The sequence below is a fragment of the Vipera berus genome, assembly GCF_964194415.1.
Source record: "Vipera berus genome assembly, chromosome: 6".
NCBI lineage: Eukaryota > Metazoa > Chordata > Lepidosauria > Squamata > Viperidae > Vipera > Vipera berus.
In genome coordinates this window covers 86,747,437-86,773,814 of record NC_138208.1, presented here as the reverse complement: position 1 = coordinate 86,773,814, position 26,378 = coordinate 86,747,437, and the positions used below count along the sequence as shown (strand labels likewise).

Here is a 26,378-nt window from a genome sequence, read left to right as displayed (position 1 = left end):
AAACATAAAGACTGTGATGGAGCCATCATCTATTCTTATAGTTTATGGATTTACCAGTGGTTTTCAGATTTAATCCCTGGAAAAGTCAAAGTTTAAATAATCTAAAATTTATTCTGATGTTCAGGCTGAAATCCTATCCTCTTTATGGAACCTGGTCACCAAACCTATTTAACTTCCACCAGGATGGTGACACTTGTCTCAGGTGCTAAACGGGCCTCACACTAGCATCCTGCCTTCCCACCCTATTGAACTCCAACTTCCATCATTCCCTAGCACAGTGATGGCGAACCTTTTAGAGTGCCCAAACTGCAACCCAAAACCCGCTTATGTATCATCGGCTGCCAGGTGGGCGTGGCCCTTTGGGTGGCTGTGGCCCTTTGGGTGGGCGTGGCCCATTGGGTGGGCAAGGCTGCAGAGATAACGGCAGACTGGGTGGAACTAAAGAGTTCAATCAATTCCAGTTTTGTGAGATCTTTTTTCTTCCCGCGAGAAGTTGAAATCGATTGATTGATTGAATCTTTTTTTTTTTTTGCATACGGCGGCGGAGGCCTAAAGCGAAAAGGTTTTATAAAACCCAGCTGAAGGCCTAAGACTGGGGCGATGGCCCGCGTGCCCACAGAGAGGGCTCTGCGTGCCACCTTTGGCACCCGTGCCATAGACTCGCCACCACGGCCCTAGCATATGGGCCAGGGACAATGGAGTTGTACTACCAGCCATCATCTATGGCTTGTGTTTTATCATCTGTGCTTCACAGTGTTGGATAAAAGAGCACAGCAAACAATCAAGCTACATCTTGGTGCTTCCTTTCTGTCTCAGATCAAAACTGGTGTTTTGGATCTCTGAGGCAAGGATAAATTTGGAGAAGATTGCAGAGTTGTTGTTCCCTTCTAATCATGCATGGACGTTAGGGACCTCGTGATTAAACACTGCAATGGAATTCAGAGTTAGTATTCCAGCTGGTGACCTTGCCATTACATCCAAGAGCTATCAAGGACAAGGCTTTATTTATTTATTTCCTTAGTTCTCTACCATAGTACTGATGAGATAAAGGAGAACACCCACCCCCTCAGCCCAGATGCAGGCCATTTCTTTGCATTAAAATCTTTACTTTCAGATATGTTAAGTGGCCTTGAATTGTTGTTTCCAATCTCACCGTCCCTTTTGTAAAAGAGGGAACAGCTGTGATATTTTCCGTTATCTCTAAGCCAAAAACTTTGGGGTCTCTGGCCAAACTTGGTTTTTGTGGTGCATGCCAGGATTTATGGTCCAAAAAAGTGAAAAGAACACAGGGGGAGGGGAGAAACACAAGCAAATGTTATCTTAAATTTAAAGGTAAGCAAATTGAATGTTTAAATCAATGGATTAAACTGCTGGTAGCGTTTGACTTGCAACCACAATTGAGCCCAAAATTGTGCTTGCAGATCACTATTGCTAAGTGAGATAGTTGTTAACTGAATTTGGCCCCTTTTTGCAACCTTTCCTGCCACAGTTGTTAAGTGAATCACTGCAGGTGTTAGTTATTAACATGGTTGTTAAGTGAATCTGTCTTCCCCTTGCTTGTCAGAAGGTCACAAAATGTGATCCCGTGACCTCAGGAGACTGCAACTGTCATAAAAATAGAATAGAACAGAACAGAACAGAACAGAATAGAATAATAGTCACTTTAAATGTACATTAATTGGCATATATTAAAATGAAATGTGTTTGCATACAGCAATCAAAGGGTCACCACCTCAGATATACACTACATACATACATACATACATAAGGTAAAGGTAAAGGTTCCCCCGCACATGCGTGCTAGTCGTTTCCGACTCTAGGGGCCGGTGCTCATCTCTGTTTCAAAGCCGAAGAGCCAGCGCTTGTCCGAGGACATCTCCGTGGTCATGTGGCCGGCATGACTAGACGCCAAAGGCGCACGGAACGCTGTTACCTTCCCACCGTAGTGGTCCCTATTTTTCTACTTGCATTTTTACGTGCTTTCGAACTGCTAGGTGGGCAGAAGCTGGGACGAGTAACAGGCGCTCACTCTGCTACGCGGCACTTGGGATTCGACCCGCCAAACTGCCGACATACATACATACATACATACATACATACATACATACATACATACATAATACAGAATTATGCATATACCCAGATATATTATATGACACAGAGAAACAAAAGTCTAGTTCAGGTTATGTATACATGCATGGCGAGAAAAACGAATCTGGCAAGTTTGCCAGACGGATGGCAGAGGGAACAAAGCTGTTATAGAATCGGGTTGTCCTCCTATAAATACTTCAAAACCTCCTCCCAGAAGAAAGCAACAGAAACAGATCATAAAGTGTGTGTGTGTGTGGGGGGTCTCTTAACAATGCTTTGATCTTTAAGCACATACAGTATAAGCGCTTATAAGCAGCACCCTGAATATCAGGCAGTGAACTTCCTGCGGTCTTCTCAGCTGTCCTTACCATTCTCTGTATAGACTTTCTGTCTCAGCCACGGCTGCCACCAAACCAGACAATGATGCAGTTTGTTAAAATGCTCTCAGTCGTGCCTCTGTAAAAAGTGGCCAGGACAGAAGGAGAAAGATGTGCCCTCCTCATCCGACGCAGGAAATGCAGAAGCTGTTTTGCACGCTTCACTAAGGATGACGTGTGGACAGACCAATTCAGATTGTTAGTTATCCACATCCCCAGATACTTAATACTGTTGGCCACCTCTACATCTGCATCCTTGATACTAAGTGGAGTATGACTATGCCGGCTCTTTCTGAAATCTACAGTGATCTCCTTTGTTTTATCAACATTTAGAACCAGGTTACTTTTCTTGCACCAGAGCATTCACCTCTTTCCTATAAGCACCTTCATTGCCAAAATTCTGATCCCATGACCTGCATGTGGATGCTGCCATAGTTGTAAATGTGAACAACGGTCATAAGTCACTTTTTCCAGTGCCGCTGTAACTTCAAACAGCCACTAAATGAACTGTTATAGCTCGAGGACTACCTGCATTTCCTAGATTCTGAAAAATGGCCTCCTTCTGTTGCAGTCAAATATTATAATTTGTTGAGAATTGAGGAACAAGGTTGCAAGGGGTACAACCAAGACATTTAGGGATCCCGTGGACTGTCAATTATGCACCCCACTTTTAGAGCTTGAGGCACCTTGCAAGGGACTCAACCTTGTCTCCTTCCCTTCTTGCATATCTCCTGAGCTTTGGGACCAAACCCTTCCCACCTGCCACAGGTCTTGACCTGTTCTTTCCAAGAGGTTAAGATCATGACGCAGAGACAGACGGGGGACCGTGACATTTCCATCTCACAATCCCTCAGTTGTTGCCCAGTGTGGGATGAAAAGGAGGCCCACGAAATGTAAGCCCAGGCCATTCCAGCAGAAGACAAGGCTCAACTGTTCAAGCGCTAACCCAGAGCAGGCCTCTTATGAACTTATAGACTGGCAAGAATGATCTCATTCTGGGATGGTTCCAAGTTCAACCCTTTGCCATTTCCACTGGGCACTGAGTTATGTCCTTTGCTTGGGATGTTAGATAACTCTGACGTAACCTCTGCAGACAGAAAGCCCGTTGAAGGAAGTTCATAAGCTCTTGTGTGGATGTGTTTTGGTGCAGGCCTTCATCCCAAGTCAACGATCAGCATTGTTGGGCACCAGCCAAGGTCTGTCTCGCCAGCTCCCAGATCTCCACAGAGACTGGGCTTTGCACAACACAATTGACCCAGTTTTGGGAGCTGACCTCCACACCTCTTCAAAGCATTGGTCTAAAGTGAGGCAAAACTGGGCAAAACAGATGCTCCGATCTAAAATCCCAGATATGGGATTTAAATCATGGATCAGGAATCCCACACCCCTGAGCACGGACGTTCCTCACCTGCTTCATTTTGGTGCCCACCATGGAGGCGCTTCTGTCAAGGACGAAGACAATGTTCTTCGGCAACGCAGGGAGATCTTTGGGGGCAAAATAGTGCACGAAATAGCCATCCAAAACCTGGTGAGATAACGAAAGAAGGAGAGGTGTCTGTGGAGATTCTCAATCAAAACAATCACTTCACAAACATATTGCACAGCACAGGAGAACAAACTCATAGGGGATAGGATTCAGCAGTCCATCTGCATCTGAAAAACAAAGTTCATTCTTTCCAAGACAGCAAAGTCCACATTCTGGACAGTGAGGACCACTGGTTTGAAAGAGTGGTCAAAGAGGCCACTAAGTCAAAACTGAATAGTCCTCTCTCAACAGAAGTGTGTGTGTGTGGGGGGGGGGGACACGGCATCACCTATCTCCTGTTTACAACAGTCCTTTCAACAGTTCCAAGAAGGCTCCACACCCATTTGCACCACTCAGGTGACCCTGAAGGCACAGTTAAACCTCCAAGGGGCCTCAATGACTCTCAGAAAGAGTGCTAATGACCAGATGACTGCAAGGAATATAAATCCTTCCATTCTCCACCCTTCAGTCAGAACCGAAGAAGCATCTTGGATGAGAAGCGAAACGTTTTCAAAGCACACACACAAAAAAGCAAAAATGTCAAATTGCCTTTTGGAAAGAGGACCTTTGGGAAAAGGAGAGAAAAATCAGGAATTTAATCTCACATCTACCATATTGCCAAATCTTGAATATCAGCAAATCCTGAATCGGGAATTCTAAATGGGGAACCTTCTGGAATAATTGCTTGATCACATGCTGTTAAAGTTATTGTTGACTCTGAGCAGCCACATACAGGTAGTCCTTGAATTACCACTGGTCACATAGCAACCGTTCAAAGTTATGACCGACTTTCGAAAGGGGACTTACGAGCCAGATGTGAAGTTTGATGGTCGGGCCCCCTCCATGCTCATGTGGCTGAACTTTGGGTGCACAGCAACATGGCCACATTTGTGGGTGTTCGCAGCATCCCATGGTCACACGACTGCATTTTATGACAGTTTACTTCTAGTTTGGTAAAATCATGCCCATAGCAAAACATTGGGTCTCTTAATGACCATGGCATTCATTTAAGGACTGCCATAAAAAGGTCATAAAGTTGGGTCAGTCGCACGTTTTACAACCTTTATGACATATGACCATAATCGGCAGGCTTATTGCAATCATATCTTGAGGACTATCTGTGGATATATTTTATCCTTGATCTGTCTCTAACCTCGTCTGCTCCTGAGTTTTGCCGTTGGATGCATTTTAAATAGCGGACGGTAATCGTTCCCTGGCTCTTGCGTGCTTCTCCAAATGGCGAGATTTTGCTATTCTCATAAGAGCTCACCAAAATTGGTCAAGAGTTTGCAATATGCAATGAAACGAAAGGCGAAGGGATCCTTTTATTGATGGGAAAAGGGCACCAGCCTGTTACAGGCAACTTATGACCACAATCCAGGGCCAGAATTTCTGTTGCTAAGCAAGACTGCAACCATCATAAATATGAACAAAGTATATGAATTTTGATGCTGCAACACTTTATAAGTGCTGCAACATTTATAAGTGTGAAAAATAGTCATGAGTCTCTTTTTCTGGTGCTGTTGTAATTTGGAACAGTCACTAAACGAATGCTATTAAGTTGAGGACTACACCCACCAAGAAGTGCTGGTAGGAATGCTGGGCTGCAGATCATCTCCAAGAACAAACAGCCAGAAATGAGATGATAGACATTCTCCAACATTCTACAACATACCTGGACTTCTCCAACACTCAATTCTCTGTTAACATCATATTGGATGGTAAAGTCTCCTAGCATGCCATTCCTCGCGATCTTGGCTTGCTGGACCAAGTTGGGACTGAAGGTTACTTTAGCTAAGGTCTTTGTCTGGCCTACCATGGTTGAAGGGGGTGGAGTGAGGTGATCTGTTGAGAAAGTAGAGCATTATTTTATTATTTCATTTCATTTCATTTCATTTCATTTCATTATTTATTTTAATTTTATTTTATTTTAATTTTAATTTATTTTATTATTTATTTTATTTTATTTTATTGTTATTTTGTTTTTATTTTGTTGTTTTATTATATTATTATATTTATTATCTTATTTTTTTGGATTGGAAAACTGGCTTGCTAGATCAAAGGGGAGGTTATGTTCACACAACCTGCTTGACCTGATTCCTGGAATAACATTTCTGGGCTTCATAAAATAGACCGGATGATAATTAGCTTGTGGGTCAATAAATTTTAGGAAACCCAACAATATTAATTCATATTATTAATGTTAAACAGGCTGATTTTGTACAACTTGCACACACACACACACACCCTGAGCTGCTGAGTGAAAGGCAGGTTGTACTTTTACTCAGTAAATAAGTTTTGTGGCTGTGATGGCACATGAGAAAGACGTTTAGAAATGGGGCAAATAAATGCTGCCTGGGGAGTGATCAGATAAGAGACAGCACAGCCCTCAGCTGCATAACAGGTGGAGAAAGAGCGTCAGGAGGGATCCTCCCTAACTTATCAGCCTGTAAAATAGACAGCGGGCAGATTTCTACTTTCAAACTTGCAAGATTCTGTTAATGTAGCCTGACAATAAATTATACTAAACTAAATAAATTAATAAATTTAATAAATTATACTATACTAAATGTTTCCTATCTGGTCTACCTGGCAGGGCTGGCAGCCACCCTCATTTTATCCACTCACCTTCAGTGCTCCCTGCTCCCTTGCCTTTGTTATTTTGGAGAGGCAGAACTTCCAAAGAATTAATTCCCGAATTCTCAAGGATGTTCACTTCCACACGTAACTTGCCCACCAGCTGCTGGGGTCGTATGCTGACCGTGTACTGATACTTCCCCAACCGTCTCTGTAGGAGCTCCTCGTAGTGCAAGATGAAGGTGGCTTCAACCTTCCGGGGAATTAATCCAGAGGCTTTGAAGGTCTCCATTCGGTTTTCTCTGCTGGAAGAATTCAAAGACTTTTTAGCGACACATCTTTCCACACTTCCTTGCTGTATACCAAGGGTAGCTGGGGCCACTGATGAGAATAGGAGGGAAGGAGCAAGAAGAAGAGGCTTCACTGGCTGAAGAGATGGGTGTGGTGGTCCAACAACAGCTGCTGTCAGCCTTATCAGGTAGTAAGGTAAAGGTAAAGGTTCCCCCGCACATGCGTGCTAGTCGTTTCCGACTCTAGGGGCCGGTGCTCATCTCCGTTTCAAAGCCGAAGAGCCAGCGCTTGTCCAAGGACGTCTCCGTGGTCATGTGGCCGGCATGACTAGACGCCAAAGGCGCACGGAACGCTGTTACCTTCCCACCGGAGTGGTCCCTATTTTTCTACTTGCATTTTTTACGTGCTTTCGAACTGCTAGGTTGGCAGAAGCTGGGACGAGTAACAGGCGCTCACTCTGTTACGCGGCACTCGGGATTCGACCCGCCAAACTGCCGACCTTCTGATCGACAAGCTCAGCGTCCTAACCCACTGAGCCACCGCGTCCCTTTATCAGGTAGACTGGGCAGGAAATACAGCCAGATCAATTAATTATACTTTACAGGTAGTCCTCGACTTACGACCACAATTGAGCCCAAAATTTCCATTGCTAAGCAAGAGGGTTGTTAAATGAGTTTTGCCCCGTTTTACAACCTTTCTCGCTACTGTTGTTAAGTGAATTTACTGCAGTTTTTCAGTTAGTAACATGGTTAAGTTAATTTGGCTTCCCCATTGACGTTTCATTATCAAACTAGGACTCACCTACCACAGATGATGTTACCTAGTTGGGTAATGAAATGTCTGCAACAAAACCCCCAAGATCAGAGAACATCAAGGACCGCACAGTCCTCCTCCTCCTCCTCCTCCTCCTCCTCCTCCTCCTCCTCCTCCTCCTCCCCACAAATCCCACTCCCTTTTAGCACTGATGATGTTACCTAGTTTGGTAATGAAACGTCTGCAAGAAAACCACCAAGCTTAGAGGGCACCAAGGACCTTCCAGGATGTTGTTTTTTCAACTTCCTAGCTCAAATTCTGGCATTCTCTGTTAATCTCCCTCCTGGCTGTCTGGCCCCTATACACTAAAGTGTTGTCAATGTACTTCTGGGGTCAATTCAAGCTACTGATTTTTATAAAAGAAAGGGCTGTACAATGCAAGATGTACTGAAACTCTGCTTTGTTGTGATAAGGTATAATAACAGAAACTTAAAAACCAGGCAGAGCTTCCTCAACCTCCTGTTATGCCAAACAGAATCAAGGCAGGTTTACTTTGATCTTCTTTCTCACCCCTTCTTCTTTCCCAGAACAAGTTGTCCTTTGCTTAATAATTCTTGCAATTCTTCATCATGGTTGCTGTGTCTCCATAATCCCCAAATCAAGACGATGCAGTCCTTACCTGTCATCTGTGGGTCTTGAATATATTTCTTGATCTGCATGCACCCAGTCTTTGCCAATAACCTCCCCGTAATAAATCTTGCCACCAATAATCCTGGAATCAGTAAAAAGGAGAATATGAATGAAAAAATTAGAAAGGCTCATGGTTCAATCTATTGATCCAGGTTTCATCCCACTTTTAATTTACTTTATTCAGCCTTAAACAGCTTCCTTCCTATTTCTGAATTAGATTACATTTCGCTAAAAAAAATGGTCTGAGTAAAAATACCATACTGATTTTAGTACCTTTAAAACCTAACAATTTCCCTATGAACTTCACCTTAATTCATTATTTACATCCCTTTTTGTAATAAGAGATCTCTTATTGTTAACCTTGTAAGGTAGTCCACACAAGAAGCACACCAGGAATACAGGTAGTCCTCAACTTACGACCACAGCTGAGCCCCACATTTCTGTTGCTTAGTCAGTTGTTAAGTAAGTTCTGCCCCATTTTAGGACCTTTCTTGCCACAGTTGTTAAATGAATCACTGCACTTGTCAAGTTAGTAACACCGTTGTTAAGTGAATCTGGCTCCCCCCATTGAATTTTCTTGTCAGAAGGTCACAAAAGGGGATCACATGTCCCCGGGACACTGCAACCGTCATGAATATGAGTGAGTTGCCAAGTGTCTAAATTTTGAACATGTGGCCACAGGGATACTGCAACAGTCATAAGCATGAAAAATGGTCATAAGTAATTTTCTTCAGTACTGTTGTAACTTCAAATGGTCACTAAATGAACAATTGTAAGTCAAGGACTACCTATACTAACTCTATTGTAAGATTACATTAATAGTCTTGCAAATCTAATAATTTTTGTCCCCCCTCTCCAAAAACTAGGGAACACTGAGATATTTTTTATATCCTTGTTCAGTCTGTGATTCTCCCTCCTGTCTCCCAAGGCCATTCGCACAGACCATTACACTTATTTTATGACACAACCGCTCACCTACATGGTAAAATTGGAGACAAATGCTGTGATGGGTATTTGCATCTCAAAAACGCCTTCTTTAGCCTCTGAGCCGGTATTCACCAAAGTGCAGGAGACTGTGGTAAATGCGTATCGAGAAATTATTGTGGCTTTCACTGAGAATTCGGACATACGGGGTCTGGTCTCCTGTTGGGACATAGCAATATTTCCACAAAAGCAGGACATGTTAGGTCAGCCATCCCAGGTAGACACAAAACACAACCAGATAATTCTATTTTACTGTAAAGCTACATGAACAGAAACTTGCAAGTCTGTTATAGGTGGTGCCCAGGTTAAGCAAATTCCATTCCTAACTCTGTTTTTAACTTGAATTTATATATAGGATGGAGCTTGTATTTACGAACAGTCTGCTTGTTACTAAAAATGGCAGATGGTGTTCTCTTTCCTTGAGCTGATGAATCACTGAAGAAGTTTGTTTCCATTTGTTATTCTTGTCCTGGCCTCAGGTGCTTTGGAGAATAGTTGAACCCCACTTCTCTGCGACTGCCCCTCAAATATTGGGAAACTGCTATCATGTCAACCCAGTCAATCTATTCTCCAAAGAACCAGAAGGCAGCACAAGAAGCAACGGATGGAAACTAATCAAGGAGAGAAGCAACCTGGAACTAAGGAGGAATTTCCTGACAGTGAGAAGGAACAACCTGCCTCTAGAAGCTGTGAATGCTCCAACACTGGAGGTTTTAAAGAAGAGACTGGACAGCCATTTGTCTGAAATGGTATTGGGTCTCTTGCCTGAGTAGGGGGTTGGACTAGAAGACCTGCACGGTCCCTTTCAACTCTATTATTATTCTGTTATTATTCTGTCCTTATCTTCGTTAGACTAGACCAGGGGTAGGCAACCTTCAGCTCTTTTATGACTCGTGGACTTCAACTCCCAGAATTCCTGAGCCAGCCATGTTGAAGGGAAAGGGAGAGGTTTCAAACCTGAGCTATGCTGACTTAGGAATTCTGGGAGTTGAAGTCCATGAGTCATAAAAGAGCCGAGGTTGCCTACCCCTGGACTAGACATATCCAATTCCTGCAAACGTTCATCGTACATTTTAACATCTTTTTTATATTGTGGTGACTAAAACCAGATGCAATATTCCAAGTATGGTCTTACCAAGGCATTATAAAGTGGTACTAACATTTCAACGTGTTGCTGATCCCTACCCAGACTTTCTAGTCTGGGTTCTGGTTTGATGCCAGGTTAGGGTGTCTTGATATTAGGGTATGCAAAGTGTGTTAAGCAAAGCTACTTGTTAAGCTCTCTATCTTTTTTTTTTAATCCCATTTATATCCCGCCCTTCTCCGAAGACTCAGGGCGGCTTACAATTTTAAGCACAAACCAATGTGCTTAGCAATAGCCTTCATTCTATGTATATGCCTGCTTATTAGGGCTTTTGCCCCCCCTCCCCCCCAGCGGCATTATTACAAAGTCAGCTATCTTTGCTCTTTTCTTTCGCATCGTTGGATAGAAAAGCATCCTTTGATCTTAGCAATAAGAAATGGCTGGACCCACAGCACTTGCTTTATCAGGGAGACAATAACTAGTCTGGTAAAAATTTAAAATATGTTTTAGTACACCATGGGAAGCTTGATGAGTGTTAACCTTGAGCGGAGTTTTATATGTATGGCTTAGCGTACTTCCAAAATAAGGGAATGTAAGAGCTGGAAGGGGGCTTGGAGAGCATCTAGTCCAGGGGTAGGCAACCTTGGCTCTTTTGTGACTCGTGGACTTCAACTCCCAGAATTCCTGAGCCAGCATGAGGAAACTATGGCCCCCTCATGACTCGTGGACTTCAACTCCCAGAATTCCTGAGCCAGCATGGGGAAACTTTGGCCTCCTCATGACTCGTGGACTTCAACTCCCAGAATTCCTGAGCCAGCATGGCTCAGCTTGGAAACTCTGCCTTTCCCGTCAGCATGGCTGGCTCAGGAATTCTGGGAGTTGAAGTCCACGAGTCATCAAAGAGCCAAGGTTGCCTACCCCTGCTCTAGTCCAACCCTTCTGCCATTGCAGGAATCCCCATCTTAACTGGCTGTCCTATTTAGCCAGCTGATTGCTCTATGCATGGTGTACACTCAGAAAAAATGGGTCAGTCTAGTAAGTGGATTAAGTGTATAATGGCAATGCAAATACTGTCTGCATATACAATACTGTAGTCTTTAAAATAATGTAGAAGGGGGGCTGTGTTAATCTTTTTTTTATGTCCAAGCATAATCTAGAGTTCTGGGATTTCTTAGTCAATCTCCCATCCCAATACTAATTACATCAGACTTTGCTTAGCTCTTGGTTGGTCAGAGAATCATCCAAACTGGTGTTACCACCTGTTCTCCTTTGGCCACTCTAGAGGGGTAACAGGCAGAAAAGATTTAGAAATGTGAATTTATTCTTCATCTGTTCTTGTTTCTGCACAAGACTTGAGAAAATGGCTCAGATAGTTTGCATTTTGCAGCTCTAGGAAAGATTTCCTGATACAAAAAATTCCTGACACAAAATTGCAAAATTAGGAGAGTGTGATTGCTGACACTTTCTTGCAAGATGAGAACAATTCACAGTTAGAATATTTACGCACCAATCTCTGCAGAAATCGTGTTTGTCTTGGAACCCTCCGTGCCACCTGCAAAGGAACAGAGACCATCACTCAGTGTGTTTTCCGCGAAAAATGGAAACCAAGATGTTCATCAGTGATAGTTTTGGCTCGTCAGAAGCCATTGCTGCATACTTAGGCTGTCTGCTAAGCCTCTATTAATAATGAGAGAGAATTGGGGGCAGTTAGGATCTGAATATAAACTCATATAATTTCTCATTATTTAACCAGTGCACTAACTGAACACTTATTGCTCAAAATGTAGAGTTTTTCCATGTTTTGCAGTTTGTTAGGTTAGTAAAAAAATGTACATTACATGAAAACTGCCATGTGAAAGCCGTAAATTAAAGAATTGGTCACAAAGTTACTTTTTCATCATAGTTGTAACCAAGAAGAAATGATAAATGAGGCAGTTGCTAAATGAAGACTATTGTTGTTGTTGTTGTTGGTATTATTATTAAAACTCTGAGGAAAATGCATCAATTAGTGAAAGCAATGTACAAATGACTTATTTGGGGAACCGCACAAATAGTATTTTATACAGATACACATAACCCACCCCACGAAGTCACACACAAACGTATAAAAATTATGTCCATTACAGTAAAAAGGCCTATATTTAGAAAAATACACACGAAAATAAATGTATGTTTTAATGCAAACTCTTTTACAAAAATTCTCGGATCCAGTTAAAAGGATTAGAGAGATTTTCAAACAGGAGAAATAAAACAAATAAAACAACTTCCTCATTCCTATTCTGTATATTCTTCAGCATTGTTCTCCTATTATCCAGCGAAGTAGAACTAAAAAGAAAATTTCCACCAATTCTAGTTGTCATATTTTCCCTCCCATGGGTTCTTGAATTGTCAACTTCCCGTCTTTTGAGGCATGTAACAACCTCTTTTTCATGCTATTTAATTCTCAATAAAGATATATTATTGTGGAGGGCATTGGTAACAAGGGGTGCCCAACCTTGGCAACTTTAAGACTTGTGGACTTCAACTCCCAGAATTCCCCAGCCAGCATGGCTGGCTGGGGAATTCTGGGAGTTGAAGTCCACAAGTCATAAAGTTACCAAGGTTGGGCACCTCTGGTGTAGACACAGCCATTTCCTTCTCTGTAATATTAAACCCATGCTGCGTTCTTTGAATATTTAACTTCTGCATCACTTTTACTATCCAGGGTTTGTTTGGCTAAGGAGGCTGTTAGCTGCTCTGAACGTTCCTTAGACGGAGATCAAAGTATAGGTTATTGTTAGGATATTTAATTTAGTAGCTGACATAGTAAAATTGTACAATGGGCCATAACAAACAGTTGGAACTGATTGACTGGAGAGTGCATGAGGCAATCTATGCTGTGATTGGTTGCTGTGGGTGTAAAGAGGGCGTTTCCCTTTTTTCCCGCCCTTTTCTTCTGTCTGTATGCTGTTTGAATTTACCTCATGATGATTTTACCTCATAATGTTCCTGTGTTCCTGACTATCTTTAGCATATAAATGTTAAGTATATTTATTTATATAAAACTACATATTTGTGTCCATGTCTTTGAAGTTATGTGGACAGCTGCAGCTGCAATTTCCTGACAGTTATAAATATTTAGATTACAAAAAATCCTACAGGGCTGCGCGCTGCCAATATTCTCGGCCATGGAGTTTATATCTCCACAGACTCATGCTGGACACCTGGACTCTCCCTTTGGAGGAGGCCATGACAGACCTAGATCAAAGAGGCAGATGGAATTTGCTTTGAATTCTCCTCTGCTGGGCTGAATGGCAAACGTGCTGAAGATGCAGAAAAGAATGCAAGACTTTTGACTCCAAGCCAAGCTGTTTTTTCGGGGGTTTTTGGAGAGGAGAGAGGAAAAATATAAATGTGGAAAATGTCTGAACTTGCAAGTCAGAAAGTTCTTGCTACACTCATCCATGCTTTTATCTTAACATGGTTTGCTTGCAGCAAAACAGTGGGTTAGAGGTTAGGTGAGGTGAGATTCTACCTGTAAAAACACTCAGGTATCCATTTATAGGGAGCAGTATCCCTCACCATTTTTCTCAACACAGGTAGTCCTTGACTTACAACAGCTGGTTTAGTGACCATTTGAAGTTACAACAGCACTGAAAAAAGTGACTTGGGACCATTTTCCACACTTACGACCATTGCTGCATCCCCATGGTCCCGTGATCAAAATTTGGAGGCATGGCAACTGGCACGTACTCATGATGGTTGCAGCATCCTAGGGTCATGTGATCCCCTTTTGCTACCTGCCAAGCAAAGTCAGCAGGGAAGCCAGATTCACTTAATAACCATGTTACTAATTTAGCAACTCCAGGGATTCACTTAACAACTGTGGCAAGAAAAGTCGTAAAATGGGGCAAAACTTAACAACATAAATTTTGGGTTCAATTGTGGTCGTACGTTGAGGACTAGCTGAACAACAAGATCCAGAGATACTCTGAATAAGACTATCCGGTGGCTTCTGCCCTTTGCAATTGTGGTGACATGCAGACAACAACACATATGTACACCTGCCCTTGTGTCCCGATCAGTATACACTTGAGGACCTCATGGCAGAGCAACAGAGAGCAATTAATGTTGCTAATTTCTGGGCAAGATCTGTTTAATTTTACATACACTAACCTTAGATTTTACATTTTAAATGGTATGTCATATTGTATGTCTTATTTTAATTGTGATGCTTCTGACACGGATAAACAAAGCAAGTTCAGCTTAACAAGATTGGGCAATGCCCCTCAGCTCCTATAATTATATATTATATGCTGGTCCCTGTGAGCATGAACTCTTTTGTCAGTTAAAAAACAATCGTTCCCAGAACGTCAGATCAAGAGGCAAAGCACAAGTGACAGAAATCTGGAGGTAAAGCAAAACATGTGTATTTCCTGCAACTTTATATATGAAAGTGCTTTGAAAAGCACTACAAACATATCCCCAGATAGCTCCAAACATCACCCGATAATCACGGATAAATGCAGTACAAACTGCAAGGCAATGCAACATTAACTTTTCCGATGTACAAACATTAAAACATGATTTTCACCATTACTCGGGCAGTTAATGTTTTAGCCAAGCCAATCGGTGTTTGGATAGCTGGAATGTCGATTGTCGTTCCTTAGAGAAATGGCTGTAGATGCCCTTGGCTGTGTTTAAACGGCTTTTAAAATTTAGTTTCTCCTGTTAGACTCTGGAAGAATTCTCTCGAGGCTCTGCAGAAGCCTAGGAACACGGTTTGAAAAACTCTAGATTGGTGGTGGAAAGCCTTGACATTGCATTCTGCAAAATGAAGAACGGCCTGACCCCTCGTAGCTTGCTGTCCCTTCCTCAAACCGCTTGCATGCAAGAAGGGAGTTTAAGACACACGTTTTTCTCTGCATAACCACTGCATGGGATTCTACTTGCTCGGAGGCGATGTTATGCTTGCTTACATGAAGCTTCAAATGCCAAGGCGCTGGAGCAAAACCAACCCTTCCCTATGCCAAAAATATATGAGACCTTTTCCAACTCTCTTCCTTCACAGTTCTTGGACCAAAAAGGAGTGTAGAGCAAAAGGCAGTGACTCAGATCTTAAAAGGGCAGGATGCAAACTGGGCTATCATCAGGATCATTGATGGAATTTACAGTAGAGATGCCAACTGCAGAATAATTATTTTTGGTGTCAGGAGGGGAGGATTTTCCCCAACCAACTAGAGAATGGAATACAACACACATGGAACAAATTAGAGGGAATTGGAGAGTACTTTTTCAAATTACAGGTCATCCTCAACTTATGACTGATCGCTTAGAGCAGGGCTTTTCAACCAGTGGTACGGGTACCACCTGTGGTACATTGGCACTTGGCAGGTGGTACGCGACCATCCTAGAAAAATGGTAGCGGGGGAGGGGAATGAGCGGAACCGGTGGCAGCACCGCACAAGCCTAAGCGAGAGACGGCTGGAGCTGCAGGGCTGTCAGGGCTCAGCAGAAGCTCCAGGATCAGCGCCAGGATCCAGCTGGAGCTCAGCGCTGATCCTGGTGCTTCTGAGCCCAGAAGAAGCGCTGATCAGCTGGAATGTTGCAGCATCTCCAGGGTGTTGTGATTTACATTCAGATGCTTGGCAACTGATTCATATTTATGACGGTCTCAGTGTCCCAGGGTCATGGTGAAGTGACCAAAACCTGCTGCAACCACCCAGCAGAGGGGGGAGGGGAATAAAAACCAAACACCCCCCCACCCCACCCACGCTGCCAATCCTCAACAGAAATGCTCACAACAATGAAAACCTCGGACAGGAGGAAGAGCGCCGCTGGGTGGGCAGGCAGGCGTCTTGCTCGGCTGTGGCTTGGGGGGCACTTTTTTCAGTGCCATTGTAACTTTGAACAGTCAGTAAGCGAACTGTTGTAAGTTGAGGACTACCTGGACTTCATCACTTTTTTCCTTTATTTTTTGGGGTCATCACGTTTTTGACACCTTGCTAGGCGACTGGTGGTCCTCGGATGTCGCCATATCCTAAAAGTGGTATAGTGGGTGAAAAGGTTGAAAAGCCCTGGCTTAGAGAGCATTTGAGGTTACGACAAGCATCCCTGGGGTACAGGTAGTCCTTGATTTACAACTAGAGAGGGAAGGCCTGGAAAAAAAACCAGAAAAATTGAGGGGAGAAAAAAGGTGGGGTTTTTTCATTTTTCCAAAGCTGTTTGGGGAAAAAACAGAAAAAAACTTGTTTTTTCCCCAATTTTTCTGAGGGTTTTTCCAGGCCTTCCCATCTCTGTTTACAACAATTTATTTAGTGACCATTAGAAGTGACAAAAGCACCAGAAAAAAAAAGATTTATGACCATTTTTCACACTTACCACTATTGGAGCATCCCCAATGGTTACATGTTGAAAATTCAGATATTTGGCAACTGACTCATATTCATGAAAGTTGTAGTGTTTCGGGATTATGTGACCTTCTGACAAGCAAAGTCAATTACGTAAGAACTATGTTACTAACTTAACAACTAAAGTCATCCACTTAACAACAGCAGCAACAAAGGTCACTGAATGGGGCAAAACTCACTTAACTGTCTTGCTAAGAATGGAAATTTGGGGATCAATTGTGGTCGTATGTCGAGGACTCCCTGTACTTATGACCTGGCTCTGAATTTCCAACAGCCACCCGCAGGTCTTGTGACTGCATGTCAGGCGCTCAGTAACCAGTCTGCATGTACACTCATTTGCAGTATCCCGCACTCACATAATCAGGTTTTATGATGGTTTTATCGGAAAGTGGCATTTACTTTCGGGTTTCAGCAAAACCTGACCTAGTGAACAATAGTGCTTAATGACCATAGTGTTTGCTTAATGACTGTGGTGGCTGCCTTAAAACTATGGCATTCACTTAGAAAGTTAAGAGCCATGGTGGCTAGAATGCAGTATTGCAGCCTGACTCTGCTCACTACCAGCAGTTCGATCCTGACCGGCTCAAGGTTGACTCAGCCTTCCATCTTTCCAAGGTCGGTAAAATGAGGACCCAGGTTGTAGGGGTCAAATAGGCAGACTCTGTAAAACTGCTCAGAAGGGGCTGTAAAGCACTATGAAGTGGTATATAAGTCTAAGTGCTATTGCTATTAGTGACTGCCGCAAAAGAGAAGGTAAAATGAATTAAAGCAGAGATTAAGCTGCGCATGAAACCAGGATAATTGGACAGAGGGAAAAGGAAAGAATGAGTTTAACTATTATTATTTATTTATCAAACTTACATGCCACCCATCTCCCCTAAGGCGACTCCAGGCAGCTTACGGACATATAAAATATTAAAACTTTAAATAAAGATCTTAAATTTAAAAGTTCAGTCAAAGTGGCCAACTTTCCAACTGCTGACTGTGAACAATTTTTGCCACCCAATTAAACATCCCATTAAGTGTTTCCTTCCTTTCTTCTCTGAAAGAGAGATTTGGCACTGGCCAACTGGAAAATTGTTGATTTTGCAATGGGTTTAATGAACTCAGTTTCCAAAACCTGCCTTTCTCCTATATAATCCTTGACAACAGCTGCCACCAAACCCCTCTACGTCATCCTGTTCAATCTGGAAAAATTCTGACTTCTCGCACGTGAGAAAATTGTGAGCCTGGTAAAGCACGTTAATGCATGCAGAAAGTATTTTATAATATTTCCTGATTAAACGTCTCTTCCACTGCCAGGAGTTTGATCATGATGGGGCTCAAGGTTGACTCAGCCTTCCATCCTCCCGACATCGGTACAATGAGGACCCAGATCATTGGGGGGCAATAGGTTGACTCGGTAAACTGCTTAGAGAGAGCGGTAAAGCACTGTGAAGCAGTATATAAGTCTAAGTGCTGTTGCTAAGTGGGAAGGAAGGAAGGAAGGAAGGAAGGAAGGAAGGAAGGAAGGAAGGAAGGAAGGAAGGAAGGAAACATGGTGGAACAGTGGTTAGAACATTTCAGCTTGTCTGTATATATAAAGAGGAGCTATTGAATATACTTTTGATTAGAGTTGAGGTGGCACAGTGGTTGGAATGGAGTAGTGCAGGCTAACTCTGCCCACTGCTAGGAGTTCAATCACGACAGGCTCAAGGTTAACTTAGCCTTCCATCCTCCCGACATCGGTACAATGAGGACCCAGATTGTTGGTGGGCAATAGGCTGACTCGGTAAACCGCTTAGAGAGGGCGGTAAAGCACTGTGAAGCGGTATATAGTAAGTCTAAGTGCTATTGCTATTGCTATTGATTTTACTTCTCAGAATCCAGCTTGGAGGGTCACAAATGCTGATCACATGACCCTGGGATGCTTCAACACTCATAAATACATAAATACATGCCAAGTGCCTGAACTTTGATCATGTGGCTGTGGGGAAGCTGTCATGAATGCAAAGACTGGTCATAAGTCACTGTGATAGCCTCCCATGGTTGCTAAATGAATGATTATAACTAACTGTAATTCATATTCTGGTTTTGCACAATAAGGTAAAGGTAAAGGTAAAGGTTCCCCCGCACATGCGTGCTAGTCGTTTCCGACTCTAGGGGCCGGTGCTCATCTCCGTTTCAAAGCCAAAGAGCCAGCGCTTGTCCGAGGACGTCTCCGTGGTCATGTGGCCGGCATGACTAGACGCCAGAGGCGCACGGAACGCTGTTACCTTCCCACCGTAGTGGTCCCTATTTTTCTACTTGCATTTTTACGTGCTTTCGAACTGCTAGGTTGGCAGAAGCTGGGACGAGTAACAGGCGCTCACTCTGTTACGCGGCACTCGGGATTCGACCCGCCAAACTGCCGACCTTCTGGTCGACAATACTGTACGTTAATTCCTAAGCCAGTCAAATGAGCTGGCTTTACCCCCAAATGCTAAGATACCAAATAAAAACTAACAAAATGAACACCGGCTTTTGCAGATGGTTGAGTTGCTAGATGGAGCCGACCTGGAGAAAGATGCTGTGTGAATCCTTCTTGCACGTACACAATCCACAGGTGGATGACAAAGAGAACGACCAATAAGATTAAATGGTAATGCCGTTCATTTCTAACCTGAACAATTCAGTCCGTCGGTCCTCGTAAGACCATAACTGAGCAAAATTTCCATTGTTAAGCCAGATACTGGTTAAGTCAGCTTTGCCCCATTTTACGAACTTTTTTTGGCCACAGTTGTTAAGTGAATCACTGCAGTTGTTAGTAAAATGGTTGTTAAGTGAATCTGGCTTCCTCATTGACTTGGCTTGCCATGAAAGGGGGTCACATGACCCCGGGACACTGCAACTGCCATAAATCCAGTGTCCAGAGTCAGAATTTTGATTATATGACCATGGGGTGCTGCAACGGTTCTAAGTGTGCAAAATTGTCACAAGTCGTGTTTTTTCCCCCAGTGCTGTTGTAACTTTAAATGGTTGCTAAACAGACGGTTGCAAGTCAAGGACTACTTTCATTTGTACTTTCATTTGCCTAATTAATCTATTAACTTTAGATAGTTTTAAAATTAGTACCGGGTAAATCCAGTCCAATCCTGGAGAGAATTCACACTGCATTTGGCAGACCCAGGAAGTAGGTTAATTCATTCTCTAATTTCCATGTAATTAATTCATGATTCTATAACCAGGTTATCTGAATCAAGAATCTGGTAGCAGCTTTTCCAATGAACAAACGTTATAATAAAAAGCTATTAGCTTTTCGGTATGATGAAAGCACCTCTCAAAAGTATATGCCTTTTAATAGCATTTTTTCGTTGGACAAGCTGCTACAGACCCCTGATTGTATGCCGCTATAAAATAATCATCAAAGCAACTCTCTTCCTACCATAATGACAGGTTGCATGAATATTATACAGAAAGTCCTTTGCAGTTTTTTTTTTATATTCATAATAGATTACCATGCAGCTTGGCTGTTGAATTACCCGAAACTGAACTCTTAAAAAAGGCTGTCTGACAAAAAAAAACACCACAACCCTATAGAGAACATAACCTGTTGAAAAAAATTGATTGCAATTTACACTTTGGTTACATTAGAAAATTACATTATGAGTTGCTTTACCGACTGCATATTTGATTTAAAAGTTATAAAAAAGCAAAGAAGGAACATCAATGGCAGTGGCTTTTGATCTTCACAAGAGCCCAGAGATATGAAAGCTCCCTTCACCTTGAAAAATTACTTTTCCCTTTTCCGTGTGCACTACCTATTTTGGAGTTCAAAATGTGCCTAGGTAGGACCTCCAAGGTTTATTTGAGGTTTGTTTGGTTTTTTTCCCCCAAAGAAAAATATACTTTGCTTTCACACAAGATAAAGCATAGCAAATATACGAAGGCAGAGAAGCAAAAAGTTACAGAAAGGCACGCAAATTCCAGAAATAGTACGCTGAAATTGCACAAAGAGGGTGAGCAAGCGGAAAACTTTTAAGACACATAGCTCAGTAACTCTGTTACTTTGAAAGCAGAGGTTTTAAGTTTTGCCTTGGCTGAATCAGATCAAAGGTCTACTTATTCTTGCACAGTTATTACAGCAGGCAGACAAATGCTTCCAGGCATCAAGAAATCAAGCAAACTGCAAACTCCCTTTGTGGTTCGCCTTCGGCACTTTATGTCCCCTGAGGTATAGTGCAACTGACTCTGGAGGCTCCGTTCATCTCTTCCCATGAACACATCAAGGATTTGCCGTAGATAAGCGTTGTCAGAGGGAGGGGATCATCTAGACTTCTGAGCTTGGCTCAAGAGTCTAGAAAAGTTTGAATCCACCTTAATACACCCAGCTTAATATTAATGCTGTCAGGGCATTATTATGTTTAAAGCAGGCTTTGTTTTTGCACAAAACTCATAACTGTCACACTTGCAAAATGTGCATCCTATTTTGAGTTACCCTACTCATAAAAACAAAGGAGAGAGGGGGAGGGTGAAGGTTTTTAAGAAGAGATTTGACAACAATTAATCTGAAATGGTATAGGGCAGGGGTGTCAAACCGATGTGTCACACACAAGCCACGGACATCCCGGCTCCACAAAGGCAAAAAATGTCACTATATGTCATATGACACGATCGAGTTTGACACTCATGGTAGGGTCTCCTGCTTGAGCAGGGGGTTAGACTGGAAGACCTCCAAGGTCCCTTCCAATTCTGCTGTTCTGCTATTCTGCTATTCTACTATTCTGTTCAGATAGATAGATAGACAGACAGACAGACAGACAGACAGACAGACAGACAGACAGACAGACAGACAGACAGACAGATAGATAGATAGATAGATAGATAGATAGATAGATAGATAGATAGATAGATAGATAGATATAGAAACAGACAGACAGATAGATAGACAGCTATTTTTAGACAATATAATTAAAGCAAGCTTCGCTGTGGTCAAATGTGTCACGTGGCCCACCCCAAAATGAGCATATTCGCGGATTTAAAATATCCCTTCCTTTGCAGTTCAAAGAAATCACCCCACAGCGGTAATCACCCAGACTGGGCTTCTCCTCCCCCTTTCCGCCCCCCCCCTTCACAAGCACAAACAAACTTACATTGTCAATGAGGTTATAATCCGTAATCCCAGCCTCTTCCAAATCCCGGGCTAAGAGTTCAGGATCTTGCCGTGCAGAGACCACCAGCAGGCTGCACCCCAACCAGAGGAGCCAGGCCATGTTGCAGTGGGACTGCCGAAGAGGCAGAAGTCAGAAAGGGAGGAGCAGGTCTCCTTGATCCGACTTCTGTCTCCAGCTAGCTGGAAGAGGAACGGATCTGACCTGAGTGTCTTGGCTGGCTGCCTTCTCCTCCCTCCTCCCTCGGTTCAGCCCTTTTGCAGAGCTCAAAGCCAAGACTCAACCATTCCTTGCTGGAGTTCAGTACAGCAGGAGGCTGGTGAAGTTCAGGAGAACTTCCATCTCCATGGTAGGTAGCCTCAGGTCCGGGGACAGACTGGGCATGGAGCATCCTGCTTTGACAAAAGTCACCTTTGCCACAAACATTGGAGAGCCTGGCTTTTTGAATGATTGATGCCAGATTTTTTTTTCTTCCCACAACAAAGATGAGTTTTCCCAAACACGTTCATCCCTAATTCTGGTCATTGGTTGAGGTAACAGAATAACAGGGGTGGAAGGGACCTTGGAGGTCTTCTATTCCAACTGTCTGCTCAAGCAGGAGACCCTGTACCATTTCAGACAAACGGCGGTCTGGTCTCTTCTTCAAAACCTCCAGTGGTGGAGCACCCACAACTTCTGGTGGCGAGCCGTTCCACTGGTTAATTGTTCTAACTGTCAGGAAATTCTTCCTTAGTTCTAGGTTGCTTCTCTCCTTGGTGAGTTTCCATGATCCGTTGCTTCTTGTCCTGCCTTCAGGCGCTTTGGTAAATAGCTTGATTGCCTCTTCTTTGGGGCAGCCCCTGAGATACTGGAACACTGCTCTCATGTCCCCCCTCGTCCTTCTCTTCATTAAACTACACTTACCCAATTCCAGCAACCGTTCTTCGTATGTTTTAACCTCCTGTCCCCTGATCACCTTTGTTCTCCTTTGTTCTCCTAATACCCAACGAAGAATCAAGTTCTGAGTTTTGTGGGATGGGCTGGATCTCAAGACGTATGAAGGCCACCATCTGAAAAAGCAAGCGTGCAAAAGAAACACAAAGGGGTGTCTAAGAAATGAAGGGACTAACTGACAGATAGTCCTCGACGTACGACCACAATTGAGCCCAACGTTTCCGTTGTTAAGCGAGACATCTGTTAAGTGAGTTTTGCCCCACTTGGTGACTTTTCTTGCCGCAGCAGTTAAGGGCATCATCATAGTTGTTAGTGCCCTCCACCCTCCAAGGTGCTCCAGTGGAAAATAATGCAGCAGGTCCTCAAATCTGGCTACAAACCAGGCCCCCAGGAGGCGTCCTTGATGCTCTTTCTTGCAGATGTTTCATTACACCCTCAGCACTGATGATATTACCTACCTGGGTAGTGGAATGTCTGCAAGAAAATCACCCAGCTCAAAGAACACCCCACTTCCTTCTAGCACTGATGATGTTACCTAGTATGGCAATGGAACATCTGCAAGAAAACCAGCAAGCATTGTTGTCCTACTCACTCGCGCACACACACAGACAAACACACACACACACACATAATGTTGGTTTAGTGGGTTTATTAATATTCCCCAGCAATTCCCTTCACCAAAAAACACAGAACTGTCCCAGTTAAGTCCAGCCATATGCTAATCCACAGAGCAATGGCCAAGGAGTCCACAAGGCACTTGAGAGTTTCCCAAACGAGACAAATCCATCCGGCAAAATTAAATCCACAACACAAGAGGATTCACGAGGCAAGAAAAAGTCCAGAATGCGACCTTTGTCTACTTCCCGCCCCCCCCCCGCCCCCCCCACCTCTCAGTCCCCTGCCTCTGGTCTCTCTTGCTCTGACCTCTTTCCAAGGTCTGTTTGGCTTGGCTTTGGGTGTCCCACGATTGCAGCCACCGGGGGAATGAGCCTGCCAGTGGTCAATGAGGCAGACGTGTACCCTGAGTGGCTGGTTGCGTGTTCAAACTGAAGGCGGTGGTGTCTGAATACTGGGTCGGACCTGTTATGTATCCAGGTGAAGAGAACACATACATACTTACATAGCAGTCACCACCAGGGGGCGTTGAACTGTAACTGTTTTGGCAGGAACTCAGTTTCGGCGGGAAACAGAGGTTCAAACCGATTGGCCGGCTGCTCACCTGGCCAAGTATAAAAGGAGGGCAGGTAACCCCTATTCCTCAGTACAGTCACTTCCACCGAATAAAGATCTGCCATGCTGTACTCATCAACTCGGTGTCCTTCCTGCTCTCCAGAACCCACGACGCAACAGGACTCTTGGCCACATTCTGGAAAAGCACTGCAGTCACGTGGGAAGTTCTGCATGGTTTCAGGTCCACCGAGGCTGGGAGACCAACATCTCCCTCAGCCACTTGGTTCCTTCTGAGTCAGATCTTGGAGTTGGTTGCCAGCTGGCTCAAAGTGGTGGGACTCCGATCCAGACAGCTGCTGCTCGATTCTTGGAGACATCCAAATCGAGGCAAAATCTGAGGTTGGGGGTGGGGAAAAAAAAACTTCTTTGCATTATTTTCTCTCCTTCTGGGAGAATAAGACTTGGAAGGGACCTTGGAGGTCTTCTAGTCCAACCTCCTGCTCAAGCAGGAGACCCTACCATTCCAGACAAATGGCTGTTCAGTCTCTTTTTAAAAAAAAAAAACCCTCCAATGATGGAGCACCCACAACGTCTGGAGAACAGCCATTCCACTGTTTGATTGTTCTCACTGTCAGGAAATTCCTCCTCGGTTCTAGCGTGGTTCTCTCCTTGATGAATTTCCACCTATAACAGGGGTAGGCAACCTCGGCTCTTTTATGACTCATGGACTTCAACTCCCAGAATTCCCGAGTCAGCTATGCTGACTCGGGAATTCTGGGAGTTGAAGTCCATGAGTCATAAAAGAGCCGAGGTTGCCTACCCCTGACCTATAACTTCTTGTCCTGCCTTCAGCTGTTTTGGAGAATAGGTTGACGCCCCCTCTTTATGACAGCCCCTCAAATATTGGAAGACTGCTATCATGTCCCCCCCCCAGTCCTTCTCTTCTTTGGACTAGCATAGCTGACTGGGGAATTCTGGGAGTTGAGGTTCACAGGTCTTAAAGCGGCCAAGGTTGGATACTCCTGGTTTACAGCATTCCTTGAACCAGCAAATGAACAAATGGCCTGAATTCATAGAATAGGCCAGTGATGGCGAACCTTTTAGAGACCGAGTGCCCAAACTGCAACCCAAAACCCACTTATGTATTGTCGGGTGCTGGGTGGGCATGGCCAATTGGGTGGGTGTGGCTAATTGGGTGGGCATGGCCCATTGGGTGGGCGTGGCTGCGGTGGTAACGGCAGACTGGGTGGGACTAAAAAGTTCAATCAATCAATTCAAACTTTGCGAGATCTTTTTTTACTTACCCTCCTAAAAATTAAATTGATATATTTGTAACATGTTTGTTTATTTGTTGCTAGTAATGCCTCAGGAATTCTGGGAGTTGAAGTCCACAGGTCATAAAGTTGCCCATCCCCGCTTTGCGAGACCACCTGCTGCCATTGTCAACCTCCCATCGCCCGGTTTGCTCCCACAGAGTCGGCCTCCTCAGGGTGCCGTCGGCCAGGCAATGCTGGCTGGCGACCCCCAGGGGGAGAGCCTTCTCTGTGGGCACGCCAACCCTCTGGACCCTCCTACCCCCGGAGCTGCGGACGGCCCCTGACCTTCGGTCCTTCCGCCGTGACCTGAAGATCTGGTTGTTCCAACAAGCGGGCCTGGACTGACTACGGTTTTTAATTAGGCTTTAAATTGTCTTGTATTTATTGCATCTATTGTTTAATTCTTTTTAAAAAAATTATTTTATGTTTTTTAATTTTTATGGTTGTGCGCCGCCCTGAGTCCTCAGGGAGAAGGGCGGCATATAAATTTAATCAAATCAAATCAAATCAAATCAAACACAATTCTCCGAATGTGTCTTGCAGTGTCCAGGGGTCACGTGATCGCCTTTTGCAACCTTCTGTCAAGCAAAGTCAATGGAGAAGCCAGATTCACTTAACAGCTGTGTTTCTAACTTAACAATGGCCTTGATTCATTGAACAACTGTGGCAGGAATGGTCATAAAATGGGGCAAAACTGACTTAATAACTGTTTTGCTTGGCAATGAAAATTTTGGGCTCAGTTGTGGTCATAAGTTGAGGACTACCTGTAACTGGCTGCATGTCACCTAGTAACTCCCAGGGTGTCATATGTGAAAGATCAGGTCCACACGTGAAGGTCCAGCTAAACCAGGGGTCATCAAACACGGCCCTTTTATGACTTGTGGACTTCAACTCCCAGAATTCCCATGTGTGCCTGGCTGAGGAATTCTGGGAGTTGAAGTCCACAACTCATAAAAGGGCCAAGTTTGAAGGCCCCTGAACTAAACTGATTTATTGCTTAAAGCCTATGCAGAGTCAGAATCCAAGGAAAGTTGGACTTAGTCTGCTTGTGACTATGAAAGGATTCTAG

At 43.7% G+C, this 26,378-nt stretch overlaps 1 protein-coding gene across 1 annotated transcript in view; it reads right to left on the bottom strand.

The window, feature by feature from the left end:
- ITIH5 (inter-alpha-trypsin inhibitor heavy chain 5) overlaps positions 1–22,131 on the bottom strand; it is a 43,237-nt gene extending 21,106 nt beyond the window's left edge. The window contains exons 1-7 of the mRNA XM_081330771.1: positions 21,873–22,131; positions 11,880–11,924; positions 9,284–9,447; positions 8,294–8,386; positions 6,622–6,875; positions 5,669–5,838; positions 3,877–3,993 (exon numbers count right to left, since the gene is read on the bottom strand). Coding sequence (XP_081186897.1) covers positions 3,877–3,993; positions 5,669–5,838; positions 6,622–6,875; positions 8,294–8,386; positions 9,284–9,447; positions 11,880–11,924; positions 21,873–21,992 — 963 coding nt within the window. The 5' untranslated portion in view covers positions 21,993–22,131. The remainder of the gene's footprint in view (positions 1–3,876; positions 3,994–5,668; positions 5,839–6,621; positions 6,876–8,293; positions 8,387–9,283; positions 9,448–11,879; positions 11,925–21,872) is intronic.
- Positions 22,132–26,378: the final 4,247 nt, after the last annotated feature.